The 27,664-nt window shown below is 41.9% G+C and overlaps 1 protein-coding gene across 1 annotated transcript in view; it reads right to left on the bottom strand.

Moving 5' to 3' along the window:
- Positions 1–27,396, bottom strand: part of LOC147317947 (ADAMTS-like protein 2) — a 34,794-nt gene extending 7,398 nt beyond the window's left edge. The window contains exons 1-12 of the mRNA XM_086315388.1: positions 27,269–27,396; positions 13,406–13,511; positions 10,606–10,748; positions 8,273–8,348; positions 7,917–8,019; positions 6,388–6,533; positions 5,406–5,529; positions 5,145–5,225; positions 4,864–5,039; positions 3,163–3,463; positions 1,759–2,104; positions 258–361 (exon numbers count right to left, since the gene is read on the bottom strand). Coding sequence (XP_086171514.1) covers positions 258–361; positions 1,759–2,104; positions 3,163–3,463; positions 4,864–5,039; positions 5,145–5,225; positions 5,406–5,529; positions 6,388–6,533; positions 7,917–8,019; positions 8,273–8,348; positions 10,606–10,748; positions 13,406–13,510 — 1,705 coding nt within the window. The 5' untranslated portion in view covers position 13,511; positions 27,269–27,396. The remainder of the gene's footprint in view (positions 1–257; positions 362–1,758; positions 2,105–3,162; positions 3,464–4,863; positions 5,040–5,144; positions 5,226–5,405; positions 5,530–6,387; positions 6,534–7,916; positions 8,020–8,272; positions 8,349–10,605; positions 10,749–13,405; positions 13,512–27,268) is intronic.
- Between the last annotated feature and the right edge of the window lie 268 nt (positions 27,397–27,664).

Below are 27,664 nucleotides of genomic sequence, written 5' to 3'. Positions count from 1 at the left end.
TCATTTTAAACAGAAACAGAATGCATTGCATGTCTTACATAGACAATGGGAAAATTACAAATTATATGGAAAGGAACAATCACTTCGCTGCACAGCAAATGCACAGAAAGTTGCTGCACCACACAAGCTCTGTCAGGTTTCAAGAGTCAAAGGTGTTACAGGGACCTGTCAGGTCTGGGATCTTAACTGATATCACACTCTCACTGAACATGGATGTTCTCATGGATGTTTTATGTGTGCTTTGAGTGTTTGCATACCTATGGAGCAGGTCATGCTGCACGGCTCCTGTGATGAAAGTTTCCAGCGGTACAAGTCAGCAGGACTCAGCTTCAGGTTCTTCTGGTAGAGCCGCTGATTCCCCCTGTCACGCACAAAGGACACAGGTCAGTTGTGTGTGTTTGAGTATGCAACTGCAGCATGCTATGCAGATGCAGTTCCTATGAATCCTCAACCTGCAGATATCAAGTTTTCAGGGCAACATTTTAAGAGCACGTCTTCAAACCGGGTAATTTGAATGAAATATCCTTTTCGGGACTTTTAAGAATACCCAGGAGTAAACACACAAACACCCACACAGAGGCAGGCTGTCTCCCAGGCCTCAGACAAGCACAGCATGACAGCTGATTCACAGCCCGCATCCCGGCAGACGCACTTTGTTTTTTCACCACATCACATAAAAGTCATGCACACATTCCTGTCATAACAGTCGTTCCCAGACATTTATCTGAAAATTGGAGACACGTTGAGTTATACCTCACCGGCATCCCTCCATGTAAGCCAGACCAAATGCTGTCCATTATTTTCTCACCAGAAGTGATGGCAGCCTGACAGCGGAACACGTTCCCCTCTGCATCATATTTCTCACTTTTCTTGCAAATACCTTGAATTATTTGTTTCTAAGCACGGCTGCATTTCCCACCTCCTCCACCTTCCTCCCCTCTGTGTTGCTCTGCTCCGCTCGTTTCCTCTCCTGTCTCTGTCTCCCTGAGGAAAGGGCGTGTCGCTGTATGTTTTATAGCTGCTGGCTGCAGAACGGGTGAAGCCAACATGAATTATAAATATGACGAATGCAAAACCTGCCAAGTCTACCTGTCGGCCTGTCCTGCAGCATATATCTGCCTGACTGCTGTACTGACCGTATATCTACTTGTCTGTCTGCATTGCTTCCTTGTACAGTACTGGTCCACCTGCTTTTCTGCCAATTGGTCTACCTGTCTGACTGATTTACTGCCTGCACTGTTTATCTATGCGTCTTCCTGCTTTGCTGCTTGTCAGTTAACATGGCTGTTTTTTCTTGCAACCAGTACAGTGTACATTGTGTATATTGTCTCATCTAACTGCCTAGCTACATGCACATGCGCCTGATTACCTGTCTAAGTGTACGTCTGTCTTTCTACCTGCATTACACTGACTACCTGTTATTTTGGCAAAGCTGTCTGTTCCACTAGCACTCTCACTTTGAACCTTTTCTTGCCGTCAGTCTTGTCTCAATGTGACACTCTGTGTCTCTGCCTGGACATCTCTTTAAAAGCGCCCATTTCTCTCAGCCTGCTTCTCTTTAGCCTGCAGCCAGAATCAAGTCCAGAGGTTTGACAGTGTGTGAACAGTCTGAACACTTTCAGTCCAGACTTCATCCGATTTGAGATGAAATGTCTTTATGTGAGCCCAAACCTGAACCTGTGAACAACGGGCTTCTGCTCTGCATCATCTTAAAACTCATATGCGATGCTGATGTCCCTTATGCTCTTTTTACATTACCTGGTTCTGTTGGAGCGGTTGGAAGTCCTCCCGCCGCTCGGCACCGTCCTGTTCTGGCTGTCTCCGCTGTCGTTGCGTTTCTGGCCCAGAGTAAACTCGAGTGTATCGTTTAGATCATCTCGCTCCAGGCTGCTCAGACCCACTTCTGCTGGTCCCACCTCAGAAGAGAACAAACTGTCTCCCTCGGTCAGCAGCTGGTTGGTTGAAATGTTGATAAGTAACTCATCTGCACCAATTCGGCCGTCCATCAGGACCCTCCAGATGAGGTTTGGGGAATCGGGTGGTGTATCCAGGCCCGCACCATCAGTAACAGGTTTGGCAGTGCTGTCTATTTGGCTGCTGTTACCTTCACACAAAGTCAACAAATTCAGCTCTGCTTATGATGGAAGTCATTACAAGTTATCTGAATAAAGGATTTCATAAAAGTATATTTTAAAAAAAAAAACAGGAAACACTAAAATCACCAACAAAACCTGTGATTTTCTGGAATCTGGAGAAATCTCTGCATGGAAAGAACAAGGCTGAAAACGTGTAAGAGTGTCAAACACAAGTCCCGGGGGCCAAAATTGGGACCAGAAAACTTCTAAACCAGTCCAGTGGATTGCTTTGGAAAATGTGAGAGAGGACATGCTCTTTGGACTTTAAACTCTATTTTTCTATTTATTTTTGTAGGTTTTTTTTTTTTTTTTTTTACTTTTATAGCTTTTCCTAATGATAAAGACCTGAACCATGGCCACCATGTATGTCTGTGCTTTACCTTGTTACTAGTTACAGAGAGCTGTGCCGGCAGATTTCTTTTATTTACTAAAGCAGAATCTTTTAACATGTAGAGAAAGTGAGTAAAAACTCAGTGAGTAAAAACAGAGAGTGAAAACACGAACGAGCGGTTTCAGTCGGAGCGCAGCATCTTGTCCGTAGTATGATGTCGACTGGAGTAAAAAGTGTACGGCGAGCCTTTCACCACCGCCGCCTCTCCCTGAAGCAGTGGTGTAATGGCCTCAGCAGTCAGCTGAATGAGCTGAGAGCCCTCAGGAAGTGCCATTACTGCTCATGTTTGTGATGCTGCCTTTCTTAAAAGAAGAAAACGCCACAAAACTCTGAATTTTTCATCTGCTGCTGATTGTTTTTATCTAGCCGCATCATGAATAATACAGAGTTGCAAAGGGCCATCTTACACACATCCAGAATAAGGCAGTAAGATGGAGGGTGGTGCTACCTGGCTTAGGATCCATCATCTGTCTTACAGTCATCTTATATCAGAACTTATTTTTTATATTGCTTTATATGCCCTGAGCTACACTTCCAGGAGGTATAAAGGTAAAGGAATTTTTTCTCTAAAAATGTGCATGTAAATTGTATGTATTAGTGTAATAGTTTATAGAGAACTTGTCACATAATCTCTACCTGTAAACTTTGGGGCAGCTACTCCATCTTCACAGTCGATGGCTGCTGTCTCCTCATACACCTCGTTGGTCTCTTTGCCCTTCTGCCCATCTGTACCTTCTGTCTCCACCTGGCCCCCAGGAGCCACCTGGTCACAGATGCTGCCATTGGGGGTCAGTAGACCACTTACTTCTACAGACACCTCTCCGGCTGAGGTGTCTGACCCGGTGTAGACCGGAGGAGGAGGAACGGGTGGCAGGGAGTCTCGGAGGACTGTGTATTCGTAGGTGATGTAAGGTGTGCGGCCATTTTGGTTCCACACCTGTCAGATGAGGAGAGTAAATCGAAGATGTTTATGGAGTCACAAAACAAAAACTATAATTAGACCAACTCAAGGTGGTCTCAGAGATAGACTCAAACATTCAGACAGAAAATGTTTGGTTTAATTAAATTTTTTTATATAACTGTTGCCTCAAGGATGAATGTGTTGGCAGTCTCCCCTGCTACGGTGAAAAAAAAAACATGCCGTCAGTCTGAATCAGCGGGACCTTTAGCCCATAGCTAGCTAATAAAAACAGGCCATTACAGCAAATATTCCTACATTTCTATCATATAAAGGCTTTTGTGAAATATTGTGTAACGATTTTTAATGGGGATTAAAAATGAGAATTTGTGATATGTGAAGTCAGTATATACAGTCATATGAACAAGAAAGATTTCACATGTTTTCAGTTTGATCCGACTGTTTGTGCAGCTTTTCGGCTGTCCAGCATCTCTCTGCATTGCTATCTCCTCGGTCCCAGCGACCTCCCAATAAAAGAAGCTGATCAACCCAAGCTGCTCTGCCAGCCTCCTGACACCCCCTGAACCCACTGCACCACGACTCCTGTGCAGCAGAACTGCAGACCACACCTCCACCACAACAACATTGATTCATTATGTTTTGTGTGTGATTGTCTATGCTCAGCTCTCTTAAGGTCCCGTCAAAGACACGAGGTCTGTACTGGGCCATTGCGAAACATTGATTCTTTTCTTTTTCAGCCGTTCTGTTGTAGACTTGGTGCTGTACATGAGATCATTGTTATGCTGCATGACCTAGTTTTGGCTTTAGCTGTCGGACTGAAGGCCTCATTTCTGGCTGTCATGGGCAAGTTCATGGGCAACAATGCAAGATGCCCAGGTCCTGAGGCCACAAATCCCAAATTATGACCCCTCCACCACCATGCTTACAGTTGGCATGAGGTGTTTGTTCTGGTATGCCGTATATGCTTTTCTTCAAATGTGGCTCGTTGCAGTATGGCCAAACTTCTCCATTTGGCCTCCAAATTGTTCCAGAAGTATTGTGGTTCATTCATAAGAGACTTGACGAACCCAAGCCGTGTTGCAATGTTTCCTTTAGAGAGGTTTGGGCTCTCATATGCTCTTGCATATTCAAAATTTTTCATCTTAAAATTGCTAACTGGTCACCGATTGAACCAACACAATAAATGCTCACAATGAAAATTCATAGTTCTTTTTGTGCACACGTTTGAAATTCATAGGTGTTGTCTGTGCACATCTGCACTTTCCAAGGTGAAAGCATCGATTTCATGTTGGTTTTTTATGGATGAAGCCACAGTACTTTAACTTTGCACCATGGCAGCAGCGTGGTTTCCACAAGCTATAAACAACAAGACTTAAATCATGGAATTCAAGAGTAAAGGAGGAAAGGGTAATGTGTACCAGAATATTGATGGGTTGGTCAATGGGGCCTTTGGCAACAATGTACTCGATACCAGTCTCATACACGTCCATAGGTCGGCGGTATTTAAAGACGGTGCCTGCTGCATGGAAATTCTGCGGACTGTCCACCTTGTAGTCACCGTTAAAGAAGAAGTTTCCTGCCTGATCAGTCACAGCTTTAGGAGGGGGAGAAGCAGAATTAAGAGAACTTTAAAACAGTTCTTTGCTTTCTTTTTACACACTGCAATAATATTTGTGTGTGTGTGTGGGGGGGTATATACCGAGAACATCAGCCAATTTCTTCCTCTCGATGATCTGTATGTCCCAGGAGCCTTCAGGGATTTGAGTTATAAAAGAGTAACCTGCATGACAGCAAAGAGAAAGTCATCAGCAACATGGCATGCTCTTTGTTTATTTAACAGTAATGACAGATCGGTCAGTTTTTAATTCAGTGTCTGGTCCTGTCCTAGTTATATTAGGCCATGCTACACTGTAATAATAGTTTTTGAATATGCATTAGGTAACTGAACTGCGAGGTTTACCCAGAGTCGAGGGTCCTCGACGGAAGTTTCCAGTGACTCGGCTGCAGCTGCTGCCGTCACCCTGACAGACACCACACTTATCCAAAGTGTTGGAGGAGAACAGTACCCCATCACATCCAATTGGCTGAGCAGCAAGGCAAGATGTGGGAGTACAGAAGACAAAGAATCGTACTAAACATGTGATAATAATTAGCTCGCTTACCACAATTGTTTTGGGAAGGTTATCCAGAAGAATTTACTGTGCACAAAAGTATCATGTGTAAAAATGGTACTACTGAAAGATTTAGCTTCTTCATTGCTTCTTCATGTTTTGTTTTATCTACACATTGTAACTCTTGGGGATTTCCCAATTATTGTCTCAACCTTAATGAGAAAAAAAACCATAGTTCCTCATGCTGCATTGAAGGTGTCTGTATCTTTATTGTACTGCATCTAAACAATGTTTCAAAGCAATGTAAAACCTGTGCTTCCTGAAGTGTCCGCTTGAGGCTGGCTCCAAATCCCCACAGATCTTAACATACCTAACTTTGGCTATGTGATTAACACATTTACAGTCTGAAACAAAATACAGTTTCGGTCTGTAAAGCTAATTTCCGCCCTGTTCTCTTCCACTTATCCAGTGCAGGGTCACAAGGGTGCTAGGAACTATCCACGCTGTCATAGAGTGAGAGGCAAAGTACACCCTGGCAATTTAACCTAATCCCACCAATTACATGCTTTTGGACTATGGGAGGAGGCCAGAGGACGCAGAGAGAACCGACATAAACACCAAGGAATATGTGACCTCCGCATCCTCCAGATGATGGATTTGAACCCAGTACTCTCTTGGTGTAATGTTCATTATAGAGTGCAGAAACCAACAACTGACGTGATGCTACATCCTGCAGTGTGGCTCGGCAATAAATACAAATAATGTTGTGTTAAATTTGATTGGGAGACATTAGCATTTAGTGATGCCAAATAAATAAGAAGCTGGACTCACCTCACACTTACCGTCCACGCAGACGCCGCGGTAGCTGCTGTACTTGCAAGACGTGCCGTCTCGTGCCATCACCATCAGCTGCCTCTGGCCGTCGGTCGTGGTGCAGTGGAGGTCACAGGGATTGCTGGAGATATGAACGTAGTCATCTGGAGACAAATGGTAGATGTTTTTCACTGTTTTATACCCACTTAAATTCGCAAGGTCAGACTGCATACTGCATATTCCTAATAACTTCCGGCAATGTTATACAATTATTCTTTAGCCACAACTGTTCATTTCTTTACTACTGTACTCACACTGCATCATAGTGGTACAAATATATGCTGGTATATACCAGTATGATGTATATAAATAATATACAATTATTTCAATTATAGTTTCATTATGAGGACTCAAAGCAACATCAACTCTCACTGGTTTTGTAACCTGATGAATCTAAGTAATACTTTTACTCCTTTTTTCTCAGGTTTGATTTCCATTAATCAATAATAATAAAAAACGCAAATCGGATTCTTTAACTAGTCCTCAACAATTAGTCATGAATTTATCTGCCATCATACTGTTCATATCCTGGTTTCAAGTTCTCACGTTTCCTGTTTTATTTTGAAACATCTCAAACTGTTTTCATTCTTGTTAATTTTGCTTCTACTTCCCAAGCCTGCCTCAGTCCTGCTATAGTAAGTCTGAGACTGTCTATCGCATTACCCTCTGTTCCAATTAATTAGGCCGTGCCTGTTAGATCCTACAAGGCCATTATAAAAGTAGCTTTTTTGAAGGAAATGCTAAGGCATCTCAAATGTGCATTATTTTTAAACACCACCAGAGGGCGATAGCTCAAGTTGCAAAAACACTACTGGTCCTATAGGAGTCTTTAGGAAAACGGCCCTTTGCTGGTGTTTCTGTAAACACTTTCCCGCTAAGTTTATGGGCTCAGTCACTCATTTCAGGTCGTATGAATAAAACATCAAGTCCATTTTATAAATCTTGGTCATTCTAAGTTTCAGTATGCTCCACCCCTAAATCACATCCAGGTTCAAAACACCAGGATGCCAACTGCGGTAATGTCACGTCTTTTTCAGTGTCTGCTGGTCCCACCTCAGCTACAGTAACTGATCAGAGTTGGAACTCTTGACCGCTCTTTCAGGAGCATTTTCATGGCTGGTGTGATGAATTTTCAGATGTGCTGCAGTTTCACTTAAGAAATTCTGTGATTTTGTTCATTAAAATGCTTCGTAGCACTAATTGGCCAGTGTCTGTGTGACGCTCCCAAGCAGTCTATAAATGCACTAACAACGATAGCATTGACTAATGCCTTAGCACTTGACCTGGTCATCCACTATCAGCACATCAAAATCAAAGAGGCCAAGTCCATCTTTTATATGCAGTTAAAACCACTTTATCAGAAGATATACAAAGTTTGTTACTTTGGTTTCTGGTTGTGTTGAAGACTAGCAGGTCATAGAGAAGAATTCCCTCATCACTGCACTATTTAAAGAGAGGCTGTCAAGGTTTTTTCTTGGTGTTATTACCGGGATATAGAGGTTTCCACTGATAGTTCCTCCCATTATAACGTTGTGAGTTAAAGGACCAACATTGCTCCTCTCTGAAGCTCCTCCCAGTGGGAGGACATTCCTGCAGAGAAGAGACACAACACAGACCATTTAAAGAGGTTTGTTTCACACTTGTTAATATGTGGTTTTACGGTATGCTATACAAATAAATTCTTGTTAAGCCTTTATTTGTGCAGAGGTGGTTTCTGAGAGTACACTGTTGGGAACTCCACCCAGCTCCATGACAGCCATCCTGTTCAGTCAGCCAGTCAAATCCACCGTGTTTGTTTTAATAAAGGTGTGAGACAAAAATGAACTGGAAGTGTGTGACTCACTTTGGTGTTGCAGAGATAATATTTCTTAGCAGTTCCCGTACAGGTCATGTTGTCCTTCCCAGCAGCAGCTTTCTTTCTTTGGACCGAAAACAAACATTGAATGAAAAAAAATAAGGCAATAAAAATCATACTGAGTAGAAAACACAGTAGAAATATATCAGCATTGTTCATGTCTGTTAGCTAAGCATAAATACATTTCACCCCAAACTTATCACTCTAAACTGAGAGACTATATAGTAGGTAGCATTGAAACTGTTGACTGTCAGGTTCTACTCAATATGAACCTATGTAGGTCTTTTATTGGAGTATATACACTTCATTGGGTACACCTTGGTGTACCCAATGAAGTGTCTGACAGACTTTGATGCTAACAGATTTATCAGTTAGCATCAAAGAATAGCTTCATATTTGTTGAGAGCAGATCCAAGATGTGAATGTTTCATTGCGCCACATCTCAAATGTGCTCTATTGGAGTGAGATCTGGTGACTCTGGAAGTCATTTGAGTACAGTAAGCACATTCTCCTGTTCAGGAAAGCAGTTTGAGATGATTTGAGCTTTGTGACATGGCAAGTTATCAGCAACAATATTCAGACTATAAGATTTTAAATGATGCTTAGTTGATATTAAGGGGAACAAAATATCCCCCACATAACTGAACCACCACTAGAAATCTGACTTACTACTAACAAGAAGGCAGGATGGTTGAATGCTTCTGTGTTGGTTGTGCCAAATTCTCACCCAAGCGCTCAAAAAAGTGAACGTTTTTCTAGTTTCCTGGTTTTAGCTGACAGGAGTGGCACCTGGTGTGGTCCTCTGTTACTGTAGCTCATCTGCTTCAAGGTACAACAAGTGTGCATTCAGATATGCTCTTCTTCATAGCTTTGTTGTGTTGAGTTACTGTTGCCTTCCTATCACTTCAAAGCAGTCTGGCCATTCGCCTCTCACCTCTGGCACGAAGGAGGCATTTTCAGCCAGAAGTTATAGTTTCTGTTTCCTCTTCTCAAATTTCCTACATTTTACTGTGAGCTCATTGAATTAGAACATGCACAACTGCCACACATTACTATTAATGTTTCTGCATGAATATGTACTTTAATGCTTTCCTGTTACTGCCATTAAAACACGAGAGTCTAAAAATAAGTTGATCTGCATCTTTGCTTCATGTGCATCTTTGCTGATTTGATGAAAGCCCAATTAGGATTGGGCTAATTGGAATTTCATCAAGTCAGCAAAGAGGCACAGAAAAGAAGATCAGACACCAGCTAGGGAGGAATAGAAAAACAAGCGCAACAACATTGTCATCCTCTATGTAGCCGGTGTATCAGAAAAACTCAGGCGAGTCTTCTCCAAGCACGACATCCCGGTGCATTTCAGACCCAGCAACACACTCACACAAAAACTGGTTCATCCCAAAGACAAAACTCCAAAACACAAACTTAACAATGTGGTGTTTGCTGTACAGTGTAGCGAGGAATGCCCAGACCTCTACATTGGAGAGACCAAACAGCCACTTCATAAACGCATGGCACAACATAGAAGAGCCACCTCCACAGGACAAGACTCGGCAGTCCATCTGCATCTAAAGGACAAAGGTCACTCTTTCGAGGATGCCAGTGTTCATATTTTGGACAGAGAAGACAGATGGTTTGAAAGAGGAGTGAAAGAAGCCATTTATGTCCACTGTGAGCGACCATCTTTGAAAAGAGGCGGTGGTTTACGACACCAACTGTCTGCCATCTATAATCCAGTTTTGAGATCCCTTCCCAGACGCCTTAACGCCCACTCACATCCTGGGCCATCTGACCTCAGGAAATCACATGATAGGGTGGGTCCAGGTTTCACAATGAGCTCACCCAAAACCTTGGCTGATTGTAACCTACACCAGTTTTCACACCTTGGCTCATGTGATTAGGTAGAGGATCATCAGGGGGTCCTTTGTCCCTCTTCAGATGAAGCTTGTTCAGAGGGGACGCTCCCACTCTGAACAAGCTTCATCTGAACAAGCTTCTCAGATGAGAGGTGAAATGTCTTCGAGCAATTTAAAGAAGTCCAGACGCTTTTCTTTCCAAGCTCCTTAGACCAGTCAGCTTTACAGTCACAAAGAGCACCTTATAGGACAGTCTGCCTACAAAGAAAAATCAACTGGAGCTCACAGTAGAAAAATTTGGAAGTTTATTGGAGGCAAGTAATTTTCCCCTCTGCGGTGATCTTAGGCCAAATCCCACTTTAACTGCTGACTGTATGTAAAATACCATGAACAGTATTAAACAGGGTTGGAGATGTGTCCATTTCTGGGATATTTTAGCTTGTCGTCTGGTGCAGACTGACTGACCTCTGTTTGAGGCAGTGACGCTCCTGTGACATCACTCCTCCTCCACAGGTACGAGTGCATGCTGTCCACTTGGCCCATTCCCCCCACCAGTACGTGGTCACCTCGAGCTGCTCCTCCAGACTGTTGGAGGCCACTCCGTCCTCCTACACACACACACGCACACACACACACACAAACTTTACTACTTAACACTGCTTAACCAGCCAATGTAGTAGTGCCTTTGTTTCGTGTTAATACTCTTAAAGATGCCATATGGTTTTTATTTTAAAAACTGTTTTATAAAGCAGCTGGCCGAGGTCTTCCTCAGTGCCATTTGGGCTCCTCTCCAGTGAACCAAAGATGGATTGTAGCCTTGATGAACTTGGCCTAGCAGGAGAATAACCTCATCTCCCATTTACTACTATATACTCATATCTTCTCTAACTGTAAACTTTCGAATTTGTAAATATTTGATCAAACTTTCTTTGCAGCACAGGAAGTCACATTATCAAATTTATTTAAAACATGCAAATTTCAATCCATAAAAGGGGGCATTTCATTTGTTGCATTTAGCTCAGAATTGCAAATTCCTGATTGTACTCTAAAACTGACATGATCAAGTAAACTTCACTGTAGGCTAATGGGCTAATAATTTGCTAAACCTTTTGATATTCTGGGCATCTGCCACTAGTGCTAGCACTCGCTGTGGAATATTGACACAAGCAAAAGTGGCAGAAAAAGCAGAAGCAGCATTAGCAGCTGTCATAGCATTAATGCTAGTGGTATAAAAACAGAGTTAGCACAACAGCGTGCGTCACAGTCGAGCAGAATCACGCTAAATGATCGTCAGAGTGTTTTGTGCTGAGGCTTTGGCTCGTGAAGACGTTCAGCATTTCACACATTCCTGATGTGCACCAGCAGCATTAACTGAGGCCGGTGGCTGTGTCGCCTTTTATTCAGACAGATTTATCAGAGTGACCGCTGGAATGTGCACTGAGCACCTTGAAAAGGTGTGAGATGGAGCAGCTGTGGGAGAGAGAGAGAGAGAGAGAGAGAGAGAGAGAGAGAGAGAGAGAGAGAGAGAGAGAGAGACACTGGAAATACCAGACACTCAGCATATGTGAGAGAATGGGAGATGGGCAAGAGTTAGAGTAGAGGGAGCTGAGAGGAGTCATTGATCGGTGGGCTGACAGATCAGTTTTACGGCCGTTCACCAAACTGCTTAAATTACTGAGCATTTGGTATTTTAGACTTTTATGTCTTTTAGTTTCAGCTCAGTTGGTTTAAATTGATTTGTTTTGCTTTGTTGGTGCATTCTGTCACTCTTTAATTTTCGCTCTCAGAGAAAGAAGTGATATTTCTCAGTCTGGCCATCCTATTAAGATCAATTTAGTTTGAACATGGCATTTTACAGTACGCTACCTCTGACACCAGGCTTGTTTAATGTGACTACTCATGACTGATAGCAATGGTTCATGTACAGTGGATATATAGCATGTATATGGTGCACATGAGCCTACATTAACTTAACTGGTCATAAAGACTGTTTTCAGTGGCTTTCAGTTTAAACACGATGTCATGGTTTTACTTTTAGTGCCTTTATTTCTGGGGAGGAATATTGTTTATCAGAAATCCGATCATTCAAATTGTCAGTTCATAATTTTTTTTTAAACCCCAATATCATATTTTAAAGGCTAATTCTATGTACTTATTAATGTAGTTTCTTTAGGAGTTGCAAAAAGCTCATACTATAATGAAAAGCGTAAGCTTTGTTCTGTAATGAATTATGTCAAATATGAAGTATTTGGACCTGGCCACTGTGGTCATTTTGAAGCCTCTTTCCCTGTTGCTATGTTGTTTGTTGGAGCCCAAAGTTACCATATTTGGACAGAGGCTGGAGTTGTCAGTTCACCCCAGAAAGCTTGATTAACAAGCTATATTCAAAATTAGGAGAAACTTACTGGACAGTCTGCACCACATAGCATGTCCTGTTTAGTGACTCTTATTAGAGGAGGTTAGGCTACAGCTGCCTGTCTCAATCAAAGCCGAAATCTCAAGATTTAGATTTTTTTTTTAAATTCACCCCTGTATAATTTTTATTAAGCTAAAAGTCATCGAGATCAAAGCTGTTCTTTGTACCTGACTCTAAACATGCATTTCAGTGCTGCAAAGTTTTTCGTTTTAACGTAGACATCTACAGTGACTGACTTGTATTTGAGCCACCCTCAAGTGGCCACTGTGGGTAATGCAGTTTTTGACACTTCTACGTCAGCTTAATTTCTGCCCACGAGGTTTCTACTTTGTATAAACACAAATTCGCCAACTAAAAGTTCTATTTTCTCATCTCCCTTAGAGATATCATATGATCATCCATTATTCATCCTCAAACTGATTTTGCTTCCTATGTGTCAGGCTTATTGTTCAGCACATGTTGAAGGTTCTAAAGCACCAGATACAACACATATAATAATTTTTACCTGTTTTAACAGGTTTTAGTTACCACATCAAGACATGAGCATTCAGTACAGTGATGTTTATTCCCATTGAAGTATAAGTAATGTTTCTGAAGACTGAACATTTACTAGTTGTAGTTCTACAGCTTTGGATTACTGACAATCTTGCCTTCATATGCAGTGTTACAGTGCTCACTCAGTCACTGCAGCAGAGGCAGACAGTATAAACATAGTCCTCTTTGGTCTAGGACTACGCCTCATCCATCTCCGAGAGTCCTAAAGTTCTTGCTAGACAAAATGTGCTTCAGTTTGTCGGAGTGTATGTTTCCCTGTAACAGAGGAAGAGTGTTTTCCTGTTTGCTGTGTACCTGCAGCCCCCTGGTGGACAGGTTTCCCAAACACATCGTCAGCGTCAGGAAGCCCAGCAGAACCACGCCTGTCTCCCCACACTGTTCCCATGACCACACCCTCATCCTGATGAATGAGAGAGAGGAAAGGATAAAAGAAATAAAAATAAGTTTTAAATGTCAACAAAAATATCTTGAGGTTTATGAGACAGCAGCCCTGATGCTGTGATTAATGAAGGGTATTTGGGTAAAAACCTGTCTCTGAATGGAAGCAGCCAGAGATGTGTGTTTAACAAAGGTGGAAGAGTTTGAAGGGAAATCTGATGACCGCTAATGACTTCTTGTGGCCAACCACTTAGGCGAGCTTTGGATGCTGAGACATGTGGGTGTTTTTTCACTCTAAATTGAGGCTTCTCAGCTTCCAGACTCTCAGAAGGGTTTGAAGTGGGACACATTTGTGGTCATAATATTTCCTTTCTGACTCTGCAGTGAAAGCCCTCACCTCTCACATCTGTAGTTGTTTAGCTGAACATAAGTGCTGCTGCTGTCTTTTACCTTTGCAGAGAGTGGAGGGTGTTTTACAAGAAATCACATAATTGCTGATTTCTGAGATATCTGTCCAAGATTCAAGAGAGCACTGGAGCAATTACGGGAGTGGTGTCAAACAGCAGATACACAATAGACACGCAACAATGTGCAGAAGAGCACCATTGGCACTGAAATATTCTGTCAATCCTATTTTAAAAAGTGAAGATCTTGCAAAGATTTCATTGTGGCAGTCCTATTTGATGATTAGAAATATTTATGCCAATTCAAGAAATACGGTTACATAATGAAGCAGCTACGGAGGTAAAAGGTCCTGGAGTTGATTTAAAATGTTGCATTTGCAAAGGTGATCTCAGTGCAAATAAAATCTTTTCCTTTAGTAGCACAAAAAAGCAAAAGCAAAACATTAATAAGAAACAAATTCATCGGAGAGTTACATTGAGCGAGGTCAAATCAGTAATTCTAGAATGACCTCTGTAATACAAAACTGCCTGGATGCAAACATAGATCAGCAGTGAAGGATGATCACGGGATTGTTTCCACTGTAGAGAAAAATTACCGTTGCGATATCCAGCCAAGAGATTAACACACTTCAAGAGGAACACATATTCGTATTTTAGTGTAACATAAAAACAAGACGTCACGCAAAAGACAAAGGGGGATCATCAAAAGCCACAAATCATTCATCGGCCTCAAGAACTGAAAGAGTTAGATTTGATTTTTTTTAACATAAAACAGCTACAAAAAAATCCCATCAGTTTTTTTAATTACTTCATGATTATTTAGTTTCAATTAGAGCATTACGCAAGATGATTCTTACCACTGGAGAGGACAGGATTAACCTGTGCTGTCATCTTTCTCAAGATGTTTCAGGCTGTTTTCATAACTTTCTATAATTTCTATAGGACTCATTTTTTAATAAACTAAACAGAGTTAAAGGTTAACTGCCATTATTTTCTTAATTGCATTAAAGTATCTAAAAGATCATCTGATTCAGGTGAAGTCTGCTTTGAATAATCCAGTACGTTATGCACAGTCAGGTTTCCGAGCACATCAGACAAATGCAGACAAAACAATGGCAAGCAAAGAGCATTTTCTCAGATAATGCACGCTGGTTTTGGTGTACCAGCTGTAGGTATCCAAATGTGTTGGCAGTCTGTGGAGACTAGCGTTGGCAGGTGGAGAGTGGCACAGACAGGCTGTTGAGGGCCACAGGTGTTGGAGACGGGAGTTGGACAGCACAGAGGCCAACGTAAAACTTAAACAAGTCTCGATGTGCTGGAAGGATGAAGGTAAGTTTCCTAGGACTTTACACAGGTAGGTCTTTGTTCAGCTGTTCAGACTATAAGGAAATGTAGATGTCTGTATGTAGAGGCTAACATAAACATGTACAGACATACAGGAAAAGGAGGGTACTCAAAGGACTCTGCAGTTGTATATATGAGTTTGAGGAGTGTAAGAGTCAATACTTAATTGTTGAAAGGGACACAGAAGAGGTAAATGCTCCCGTTTCAATGCACAGAAATTAATTCCTGCAACATATCCCAGTTTTCTTTTGTTCATTCGAACATTGCAGCCACATACCTTTAACTTAGCACTGTTTGCCGATTACTTTTATCATACCAAACTGTAGTGCTGATTCAAGAGCAGATACATTTTATTTGTAGACTATCATCCATTAGCTACATTTTTCACAAGAAAAGATACAGGAGAATTTGGAGGAAGGATAGTTACATTAGTGAGTAAGCTGCAGAAAGGTGCAATGAAGAAAGGGGTTCAGCAAGCTGCCCATACCTGAGGCCTTGGAAACTGCAAAGCAGCTGGACAGCACCAGGCCCCGACATGATTCACGCCCACTGGCTGAAGAAGCTGACTGTACTCCATAAGCGTCTGGCCACATAAATAAACCAGTTACTAATCAACGAGAGACACTTGGAATGGCTAACAGAAGGCCGGACAGTCCAGATCACCAAGGATCCCCAGAAGGGACCAGTTCCATCCAACTATCAGCCAAAACACCAGCTACTGGTAGACAGAACAGTCGCTCAAGATTGCAAGACTAGGCTCACTAGGCACACCACCTAGTGAGCCCACACATTGACCCTGGAATGCCTAGAGCTATACAAGATCAACATTATCCTAAGAGCCTTCATCAGGAATTCAATGGGGATGTTGCGTACAACACTAGACAACTTCAAATCTATAGCACAAGTCACCATGTAGTGTGGGATCTACCAAGGAAATGCTCTGTCCCCACTGCTCTTCTCCAAAACTCTGAACCCCCTCAGTGAGATCATTAACAAGACTGGCTACAGATACAGACTATGGAATAGAGCAATCATCAGCTACCTCCTCTACATGGATGACATCAAGCTGCATGCCAAGAGTGAATGAGACATCGATTTACTCATCAACATCACTTGGACATAAAGCAATGACATCGGAATTTCATTCGGATTGGAGAAGTGTAGCTGGATGATAACAAAGAGAGGGAAGGTAATCAGAACTCAGGAGATTGAACTACCAGAAGGGAAAATTGCAGATATCAAGGACTGCTACAAGTAGCTGGGAACAGCATCAGCAGGTCCATGCATGGCATGTACCACTGCCAGATACAAGAAGTGGCTGACATTGAGAAATCCTACCAGTTCCTGGACAAATGCAAGGCATAAAACTCCATAACCAAGTGGCTGGCATAGTATACAGGAACATGTGTGCCGTGTGTGGCCTGTAAGTCTCCATGTCAAAATGGGACACATTCCTTAGGGTGGTTAAGAATGACTGAACTAAGATCCTGTTGGACTTCCACAGACAGACAACAAACTGTTGGCTAACCGAGCAGTGGTGGACAAGCAGAGGAAAACGGCCACACTGATAGATGTAGCTACACCAGGAGGAGGGTAAAGGTAACAGTGGTCCCAGTTGGGGCCAGCCCAGCCCACAAGTGCCAAACTTAGCAAGTGTCTCCAGCAGATCCGTGGAGCAACATCTGAGATATCTGTCCAAAAGAGCACACACTGAGGAACATGTGATGCGCAGGACCCTCAATCTCCCAGGCCTCTGATAGAGGACTTGAGCTTGAAGGATAAAGACCGTCCATGAGAGGGTGTGTGTAGAGATAAAAACATCAATAACCACAGTCACCATAACATTTGATTTGTTTGTTATGTTGTTTTGACTTGTCAATTGTGACGCAATCACCATGTTGGGTTAGGCTAGCAACATTGTTACCAAGTATAAAACACAAACACCTACCTGCTACGTACCAGAACAATCAAGTACTGCCTGAAATACCTCACCTAAGAGGTGTTCAAGAGACAGACCAAATGAAGTGCCCAAACCACATCCTTCACTTGTAGAGGAGCAGCAGCTCTATTCTGAACTAGTCCTGAATCACTAAATTCCACCCACAGAGTCCACCCACACTACAGAGGAAACTCATTTGTGCCTCTTCTGTGCAAGATCTCCCCTTTTTGGTAAATGACCTCAGCTCCAGTGGGGAAGTGAGGGTAGGAATATATGTCGCAGAGTAAGTCAACAGCTTCACTTTCCGCTCAGGGATCTCCTCACTACCAGACCGGCACAGCATTCGCACCACTTTTGGCTCTATCCATCTGTTAGTCTGTCCTGTTGCACTCTTTCCTCATTTGTAAACAACACCTTCCTCGACTGAGCAGAAACGTATTCCCAACCAAGAGTAGGTTGGATCTGAAAACTGCTGTTCACAAACGCTGTCCATCTAATCTGACTGGGCTGGAGCTGTTTTGCAAAGAAGAATGGGCAAGAATTTCAGTCGCTAGATGTGCAAAGCTGGTAGAGACATGCCCTAAAAGACTGGCAGCTGTAATTCCAGCCACAGGTGGTTCTACAAAGTATTGACTCAGGGGGCTGAATAATTACGCACACCCCACTTTTCAGTTATTTATTTGTAAAAAATGTTTGGAATCATGTATGATTTTCGTTCCACTTCTCACGTGTACACCACTTTGTGTTGGTCTTTCACATGGAATTCCAATAAAATTGATTCATGTTTGTGGCTGTGATGTGACAAAATGTGGGAAAGTTCAAGGGGGCTGAATACTTTTGCAAGACACTGTAGTTCTCATTCATATTCAGCTGCAAAAAAGTGAGGTGGAGATTGCTGGTCATTGAAGGCAAAAGGACGAGACCACCATCATACTGACTAGCCATTGGAAATTTATATCCAGTCCAGTCGACTATCCAGTCCAGAATTGGCGTAACTATTACAACTGATTTAGTTAAAACCACACTTTCTTAAGCCTAGGCTGTGTTTCCAGCTGAAAAATACAAATGTATAAAATATAAATGTTTGATGGGTTCTAGTGCTTCTCTCCACAAAAAATATGTTTTTTAAGCAAACAATTGTATGTACGAGTCTGCAAGCGATACAATGTTCAAATTCCTGCTGAAATTAAATGTTTTCTCTCCCTTAGTTTAAAATCCTAAAATTATATTTAACAAATGATGCAAATATATGTTAATTTATTTTGAATTTTGTAATCCTGAAAATCTTGTTTCTTTTGAGGCTAAATTTCAGGGAACCAATGTGACTCCACAGTAGCAGACGGAGTTAAATGAGCTCCAGAGACGCATATGCAGACGTATACGTTCATATACACATTGAGCTTCTAGGAAAGATCTCATAGTACATCCTGTCTCCTCAGGTCCAGTTAGGCAGCCTTGTTAAAATAAGCAAGCAGCTCGTCTCGCCCCTGTTTGCAGTCTGGCTTTCTCTGGCACTAAATATTGGTGACAGGTGTCTTAAAGCAGGCACAGCAGCACCTGGACTTCATTATCCAACCAGACGCAGCTGGAGCCCGGCCAGCTGCCAAACACACATACAGTCAGACACAGCCACACATGTGCATACACTCAGCCAGTTCGTGACTCTGTACACACACACTTAGACACATGCACACTGAGTATTGTGCACGTACAGGTATGCAGACATCATGGCATAAATGTACGCGCTCAAACACACACAGTCAATCACTTTCTCCAAATCTCCTTCTTTGCTGCTTACGCATATTTGCACAATGATATTAACCTACACCCAAGTGTATTTTAATTTTAACCCTAATTGCTCTTTTGAGAAAGTGAACTCGCCAACATGTCAAAAGTTGGTGCTACTTTGGATGGTCTGCTATTGTAATTATCATGGTGTGAGCTATTAGCCATATCTGACACTTGTTGAGGAAATAATTTCAACTCCTTTTCCGAAGTTTCCAAGTGTGGCCCACAGTTTTCGATGAGCCACATCTGGGCTTAACAGACAGTGTTGAATTAGGAAGAGTTTGGCAGATTTAACTTAGCCACAGGTACGTGTTATATCACCGCAGGCCCCACCTAATGACGTCTGGGCCACAACATTTGCTAGTCTAATAATTGAGCTCTCAGTGTCAAAAGTAGCCTAGACTAGGCCCAGATGTTTCTATTAGCTGAGGTTGATCTGGAAGACTACGCCACGGACAGAGTGTGACGTTTACACAGGAGGGAGGACAGCCTTAAGGTCTCCAGGCATTGCACAACTGACAAAGAGGCTGTTCATTCCCCAAATCATTTCGATTAAATAACAATAAGGCATTGATGTTTTTACTTATTGATCTGTCTGCTCCTCCTCACACCTGCCCAGCCGTCTAAAACACCATGTATTGGTAGTCGATGCTCCGCGACTCAAAAACGCTTAAAAAATATTATCACTCACTGTTAGAAGATTTAATGTTTCTGTAATTCTTCGTTATACAGTCGTGTGCAAAAGTTACAAATGTATTCACGAAGGTTTCATTAGCGACAGTATCCTCTTTTTTGTATCTTTCTTGGTCCTTACTACAAGTATATTACGTGCAGAAATGTTACCCTAAAATCCAGTTTAAATACACTGTAAACTGCATCATAAGTCATAGGCACTATTATAACTAAACACATCTGGTCCTGGTAGAAGGAATACCTTCTACCTGGAGTGAAATAAACACACACACACACACACACACACACACAATCCAGACACAGTCTTCCTCTTTCCTTCTTTCCTCCGCTGTCGTTTCCCAGGCGGCCAGGCATAAGACAAAAGTAAACAGTCCCTCATCCTCTCTGACTCTCCCTCCCTCACCCCTGAGCCGTCCCCACCCTGAAGGCCCCCTGGGGCCCCTCGCCTTGCCGTTTTGTTTATGTAGCACTGGCAGCCTCAGCAGATAGACAGACAGCAGTAGTCTGTCTGTCCCCTGAGAGGTTGGACTGAATAAGACCGGTCTGACATATCAAACAATATATCAGACCAATACTTGATTTTTATTATCTAATATTGGATGCTTTCCAGTCTCTGGTGGCCACATGTAATGGAGATGGATACAGTTATGCAGTTGGACAGAAAATAACCAAATAATTTACTACGTATTGTTTACATTGTGTTTGAAAGCTATTCTTCTGTTAACCCTTTAAGACCTACCATAGAACCAAGTCCGCCAGAGCTTATATTATATTTTTACATGTTGTAGTGCCATTTTTGGGAGCATTTCAAGTTGCTATACATCAATACAACCATTATAGCCCAAATTTTAATAATATGTATGCATTAAGTGCATAGAAATTACATAAATTGCAAGAAAGTGCAATAAACTACAAAAGAATTGAAAATCGTTTTTGTGTTTTTAACATATATTTCTAGTTAGAGAAATGTAAGAGGCTTATCCCTCAAAACTGTGAATACAAAAAAGTTGCACAAAATAGTTTCCCACCACAGGAAATGTATTTTGAGTGTCTTCATAGTTTTCTTTTTGAAATACACCAATTTTTATACACTGCAGGAAAAACGAAAATAAATATTATAGTGTAAATTTGCAAAAAAGCAGAATATGCATCAAAATAAACTATTTCCAGCAGTGCAATTTTAGTTCTAAGCATCCCAGAAACGACACAGAAAGTCAGAAAGTCAAACATAACTTAGGCTCATGAGGCCCTGATGGTAAAAAACTACATTTTCGCGAAAATGACGTCACTTCCGGTTTCAGGCAGGTAATGGCGGACACGCGATAATTCACGCTGACGTCTATTCTAACGTAGGAAGTGTTACAAACAGCTGATGGCATAAGATGTAAGTACAACTCCTCCGGTTTCATATGCAAAAAAAATTATTGCGCTAGCTTACGTGGTTGCAGTTCTAAGGGATTTAAAAGTAGTTGCGCAAAACGGACCGTGCCCGCTCCGACTGGTTTTAAAGGGTTAATACCAATGAGATATATGTTACACACTGGCTTTAGGAGGACTCTGTCTATGATCTTCCATAAATGATAACGCTGTCTTCTGAAATACCGAATGAGCCTGTCAAACTCGCCCAACAATCTCCCTCTCTACTTTTAGGATTAGATTTCAAACTTTCTTTTTTGATAATGCTTATAGTTAGGATCAGATGACCTTGAAGTATCCTTTAGGTATTCTACTACAGTGCTGTGCAAATGCCTTAAGTCACCCCTCTTTTCTTTATATTTCGGTTCTTGAGCAATGGTTCTCCAGGCTTTCTGAAGGTTTTACAAAGTTGTTTTTGGACATTGTCTGCACTCTTTGTCAGCCCAGTTCTTGTTTCTGAACATCAGAGTAGACTCTTAACACTGACCCGTGAAGACACCTAACTCAAGGGATGAACCAGTGTCGAGTTCAAACTTGGCATAGTGTGTCCTTAAAAAATGTGAGGAAACTGGATCAGTGGAGGCAGGCCTAAAAAAGCAAAAGCTAGCTTTAGCAGGTAAACAGTATCTGAAAGTCACGTCCTTAATAAATAGGACAAAAATCCTGCAATCCAGTCATCAGTATGCATGAAAAGTGAAGGTCCCTGTCATCTGTAAAACACAGTGCAGGCTCTGCTATGGATGGGTGGTGAAAACGTGTCGCCCAACTGAAAATACTAAGTCCAGATGAACAGAATCTACTTTTTAGATATTTCCTTACCTGGACGATTGAGCATACATCAAAAAGGCTCTGTCATAGTTTGAGGTTACCTTTAGTTTTGGGGATTTTGTCAAAATTGATGGAATTATGAACAGAGAAAAGTACCATCAGATTTTGGTCCACCATGCAATATCATCCAGCTCCATTTTTCAGCATGATCCCAAACACGCTACCAATCCTGCAAAGTCATACTGAGACAGAAAAAAACCCCGAAGTGGAATCCTAGCAGTCATGGTTTGGCCTCTCCAGAGCCCAGATCCCAACATTATTGAAGCCGTGTGAGATCATCTTAACAGAGAATGGAACAGAAGGAAACAAACATCCAAAGACGAGTTTTGAATTTCCTTCAAGAATCCTGGAGAAGTATTCCTGAAGACTGCTTAACGAGCCTAATAGAGTTCAGGCTGTGTTGAAGAATAAAGGTGGTCATACTGAATATTGGCAGGCAAGCTCATTGTAATTGACTCTGTTTTGCATCTACACATACCGTATCAAAATTAGTTTTTGCATAGTACTTATATAGGCTCAGCCTACTGGTGGACTTCTCATGATGCAATGAGCACTTTTTCTCCCCTTGTATCATTCCTGATCTATTTCTTTGCCATTATTGCCTGTCGTCAGTTCGTATTGGACTGTGTGATTGTTGGAGCTCGCTCCAATATCTGTGGGTACTATATAAAAAGATTTTTTTTCGGTAGCAAATTGGAGCCTGGTATTTCTGATACTCTTTCATCTGCTCTAGGAAGCAGATGAAGGAGTATCAGAAATACTGATATCATGTTCCCATTGTCTGAAGTCATCAGTGCTGTGGGCTGCAGTGGAACTTGTCTTGGTAATTTAAAATTCATTCTCACACAGCAAACTGCCATGAAAGGTGCCAGTCTGGCCATCAGGAGACATTCAGATTTCAGTGTCTTGAAGCACCAAATGTGCGATTAACAGTTCATTTTCTCTGCTGAGTCTGGAAAGTTTTGCAAATATTGTGTTTTTTCACAAGAAAGCAAACACAACTTATGACAATTGTGGCGCACTTTACAGCTAACTCATAAGAGTAAACAGGATAATGCTTCTCCAATATTTGAACCCAGAAAATTAGAGTTAATGGTAAATGCAATTTAGATGTAAACTGCATACTTTTGACATAAAAAGTGCAATGACACATAAGTGAGCAGAAAAATCCCAGTGCGTCATTGCTTCCCAAAATTCGGATAACGTCATGGAGGAGTATGAGGCGGTTGGGGATGTCTGCTTGTCTCCAGGAAGATTCATTCTCCTGCCTTTTACCCCTTGAGCCAAACTCTTTTCCTTTCTCAAGTGTGCATGCAAAGCTGAAACAGGATCCAGGCCCTTCCCTTGTATACAGAAAGGAAAAAAGCCACCAAGAGAGCCAACAATGATGGATAAGTGAGCAAAAGAAACAGAAAGGAGGGAAGACGCAAAGGATGAGTAAGAAAGGCAGTCTGAGAAGTTGAAGATGGGTCAGCAGAGTTCAGATGCCCCTGGGACAAACAGAGACTGGGTTAAATTGCTCACACTTGAACCCTGACCTATTTATTGATTCACTTTTCAGAGCTGGCTTACCCAGGAGAAGGACCACGCTCAATTCATCTTTATTAGACTCACTCACAGTGAAAAGAAGCAGGTCTTTTGAATGTGCTCGAACCAATCAGTAATCCACTTTGACCACAAGGCTAAATTGTGGTCAAAGGCTAAATCTTGGACTAAATCTGTGTGGACTGATAATCACATTGGTGAAGAGCAACAGTGCTTTGTTCACGAACTAAAGGTGAATTCTGTTGTTATTGTGAGCAGTTACAATCTGTGAAAAACCAGCATATTAACGTTATTAAGGGAACTCAACAATTGATTGGGTAATGCTAATCAGCAGCTCATTTATGTATTTATATATAAACACATACAGAACTGTGGATAACAGCCAACAAATCAGCAGAGGTGGGACCAAGTCATTGTTTTGCAAGTCTCAAGTAAGTCTCAAGTCTTTATCCTCAAGTCTCAAGTCAAGTCTCAAGTAATGTCAGGCAAGTCAGAGTCGAGTCTCAAGTCACTGGTGTAAAAGTCCGAGTCAAGTCACAAGTCTGAAACTTTGAATTTCAAGTCCTTTCGAGTCTTTAAAAAAAAAATGAAAAAAGCATGTTGCAGTTATATGTTAAATGTAAATATTAGACCATGTAATTTTAAAATCTGTGTTTTTCTCAACACATGACAAAATAGTGAACTTAGAAAATATACACAAATTGTGAAATTGCACCTCTTTAAAATGCAGCTCAATTAAACCTAGCTCCAAGAATAATTTTCACCGACAGTTCTGAGATACGCTGCATGTTATTCTTGGATGCGGTTGTAGGACTGGCTTTAAAATCGCATGACAAAAATATCATACACATTAAAAAAAACTGTATCACCAACGTAGCCTGGAAAACATTTGCTAGTTAGATGAAGTCAGCTATCTCATCGTAGCATATTTATATGCATATTTATAATCATACGGTTCTTGGAGTGAGTGCACACACTCATGAAGTTTAGTAACTTCAGGTCACTGCAACAAGCCCAGGTACAGTTTACCGACGGATGGGTACAGGACCTTGAAATGCACCGTGTAGAACGAAAGACCATCGTACGTATCATAAGTTTACCAGTCTCACAAATTGTCTTCATAAATACACATTCATTAACCGTTTATTAATAGGACCTTTGAGCTCAACGGTAATTAATTAGTAGTGGAAATAATTTCTGGTACGCATCACAGAAATGTAGCAGTGACAATAATACTGTATGCTGTAATCGTACTGGGCAATTAGTGATACAAAAAACCTGTTTTATCCTGTGAATAAAAGTATATATTTTTGTCAATGTACCATAATAACAGAAGCGAAACGCAATATTGTGTCAGGACAATTCACTATTTATGCACAATAAACAAAGGAGCATAGCGCAACAATTTCTGTTCAGCGCCAGACTTGCTTGTAACCTATATCACCAATTATGTTATGAAAATGACGTATTAACTACAACAGAAGACTTGCCTTCGTGTAAATGCTTGGAGCAGACTAACCTGTGAGCTGGAGTGTTCTGGGACGTTATATTTGGTCTTTGAATGGCTGCAATCCAGGCCATCCATCGTGTCTTTGTTACTTCGGAAACATGGCTCGAACAATTTCTTTTCAACGTCGTAATCCGATAACAACCGATCTCTTTACCCGTCGGCTTCCCGTGGCTGTCATGCGACCGGCTATTGCAGTTAATAATACAACAGCTTCTTGCCATTTTTTGTGTTTCTTTTTATCGCTGTGTGACTGATTTCAATTGAAAGCCTGCGTGTGCTAGTACCGCTTGCCACGAGTTCCCAGAATCCTTTGCGGTTTACCCCTGAATGACGTCACATTTTCAATCTCTATATAATATGCATGTTAAATTTTATATTTGGGGTGAAATATCAAGTCTTTTCAAGTAAACCGGTTCAAGTCCAATTCAAGTCCCAGGTCATTGGTGTAAAAGTCTGACTCGAGTCCAAGTCATGTGACTCGAGTCCACACCTCTGCAAATCAGGCTGTCCGAAGTTGCTCTTCTGCATGTGGTTCACAGCAGGGAGCGGTCCACTTCAGACACATTTGCTCTACTCGCAATACTTGTTTTGGTTTCGGCAAGGGTGGAGCCTGGTACAGCGTGCAGGAAGCATGACACTCCAAACTGTGAATTCACTAGACAATTAACTCTGTTTCTCTATGAGCTCAGTCCAATTTATTGTAACGTGAACTCTTGTACTGTGGAGCTGGCTGGTTACAGACCTCTTTCATCTATTTGAACTGTATTCTGATAATGACCCCACCAGAATATGTCGTTCTTTGTGGTAAATGGCCTGTATTTGTATAGCGCTCTTACTAGTCCCCCCTAGGGACCCCAAAGCACTTTACACACCCAGTCATCCACCCATTTACACACTGGTGGAGGCAAGCTACAGTTGTAGCCACAGCTACACTGGGGCAGACTGACAGAAGCGAGGCTGCTATATCGCGCCATCGGCCCTTCTGGCCAACACCAGTAGGCGGTAGGTGAAGTGTCTTGCCCAAGGACACAACGACCGAGACTGTCCGAGCCGGGGCTCGAACCGGCAACCTTCCGATTACAAGGCGAACTCCCAGCTCTTGAGCCATGATCGCCCCATTGTGGACAGTTTCACTTTTATTTTAGACAGAATAGTAGAATAGACAGGAAAAGGGGGAGAGAGGGCAGAACTCAAACCCAGGCCTCCTGCAGTAGCTTTTGGAAATATAAGTCATTCACTCAGTCAGTGAGTTGCCTTTGTTTTTGAATACGCTCAGCAATCAGAGGACCAACAAAATAATAATTCTTCCCAACAAAAGTCATTTAAATTTTCTAAAAAATTGGTTTTTGGTTAAATTTGGAAACTTGTGCTAAGATCATCAGCAATGGTGACTTGTATTTTAGAGTTACACAAAGAAAGCATATTTTAAGAAATTACAAAATATCACCCTACTGTGTATTTTTGTTTAAGTACATGGCCAATAGGTTAAAAAAAACTGTAGACATTGTCTAAACCTAACATTTAATAGATCAGTGGCAGTTTGTTAGGTGTTATGAGTTTAAACAATGAACTATTCCAAACCTCTTCATCTGCATTTTTTTTAATGGCAAAACCATCAAGTCTGTGCTTTTTAGGCATTTTAAAGGCTGACACAGCAAAAAGCCTTGACATGTGACTTACTTTCTAAAGCGTTACTTTAATAATGACCTAAATGTAACTTTCTTAAACTATTAGGAGGACCTTTTGTGAGGGAAATGCAACAGGCAAGACGTGGGGAGATTTTTTTCTTCCAATTCTCTACAGCAGTTTAGAGCCACAAGAGAGAGAAAAAAACTACACTTTGACAAGTAGCACTGGCACGAATATTAGCCTCTACCTCACCAGTTTACACACACGCACACACATCTCCCAACAGCTGACAAGTTTCCAGACAGACTCGGGCCTCTCCAGGATCTCACACACAAACACACGCACACATGCATGCCTGCACAAAAACACACACTCCTCTGAAAGAGAGTCAGCATTATTTTGTGGATTTGTTTTGGTCTGGTGCAAAGCACAAGTCTCATTGGCTCTGGTGTGCCTCATAAACACACACACGCACGCGCGCACACTTAGATGCACACACACATTGTACACAAAGAGCAGAGGCCAGAGGCAAACCAGCACATGCAGACATGCAAACAATCACACACACAAACACACAGGATGGAAAACACACAACTCAGAAAAACTCTCACACAGTATAAACACACTCACACACACACAATCATGCACACATAGAAGGAGGTTGCAAATATTTACCCACTCACCTCGCCTGCAGCAGTCCAAGGGCGTCTCAGTCTGTGTTGAGGATGCCGATTAATGTGTGTATGTGTGCGTGTGTGCATGTGTGTGTGTATGTGTATAGGTGTGTGTGTGTGTGTGTGTGTGTGTGTGTGTATGTGCGTGTGTGTGTGTGTGCGTGTGTATGTGTGTGCAGGGATGTGTAAGTGTGTGTCAGCCTGCCAGAGACAGTGGTGGTGTGTTGTGGTGTTTTGGTGAGAGCTGCTGTGGAGTGAAGAGTGGGAGAGACAGAGAAAGGGAGGAAGAAAGTGAGGAAGGAAGGGAGGGAGGTAAGGTGTGCTCTCCCTGCATCCCTCTTCCTCCTCCTTCTCCTCCTCCTTAGTTAGCAGGAGCAGCAAGAGTGGTAGCAAAGGGAGAAGGTG

The sequence above is a fragment of the Aulonocara sp. 'chitande type north' Nkhata Bay genome, linkage group LG12, assembly GCF_057382095.1.
Source record: "Aulonocara sp. 'chitande type north' Nkhata Bay isolate Kocher_YH1m ecotype deep benthic linkage group LG12, A_spYH_male_GT1.1, whole genome shotgun sequence".
Taxonomy (NCBI): Eukaryota; Metazoa; Chordata; class Actinopteri; order Cichliformes; family Cichlidae; genus Aulonocara; species Aulonocara sp. 'chitande type north' Nkhata Bay.
This window is presented reverse-complemented; position numbering and strand designations above follow the sequence as displayed.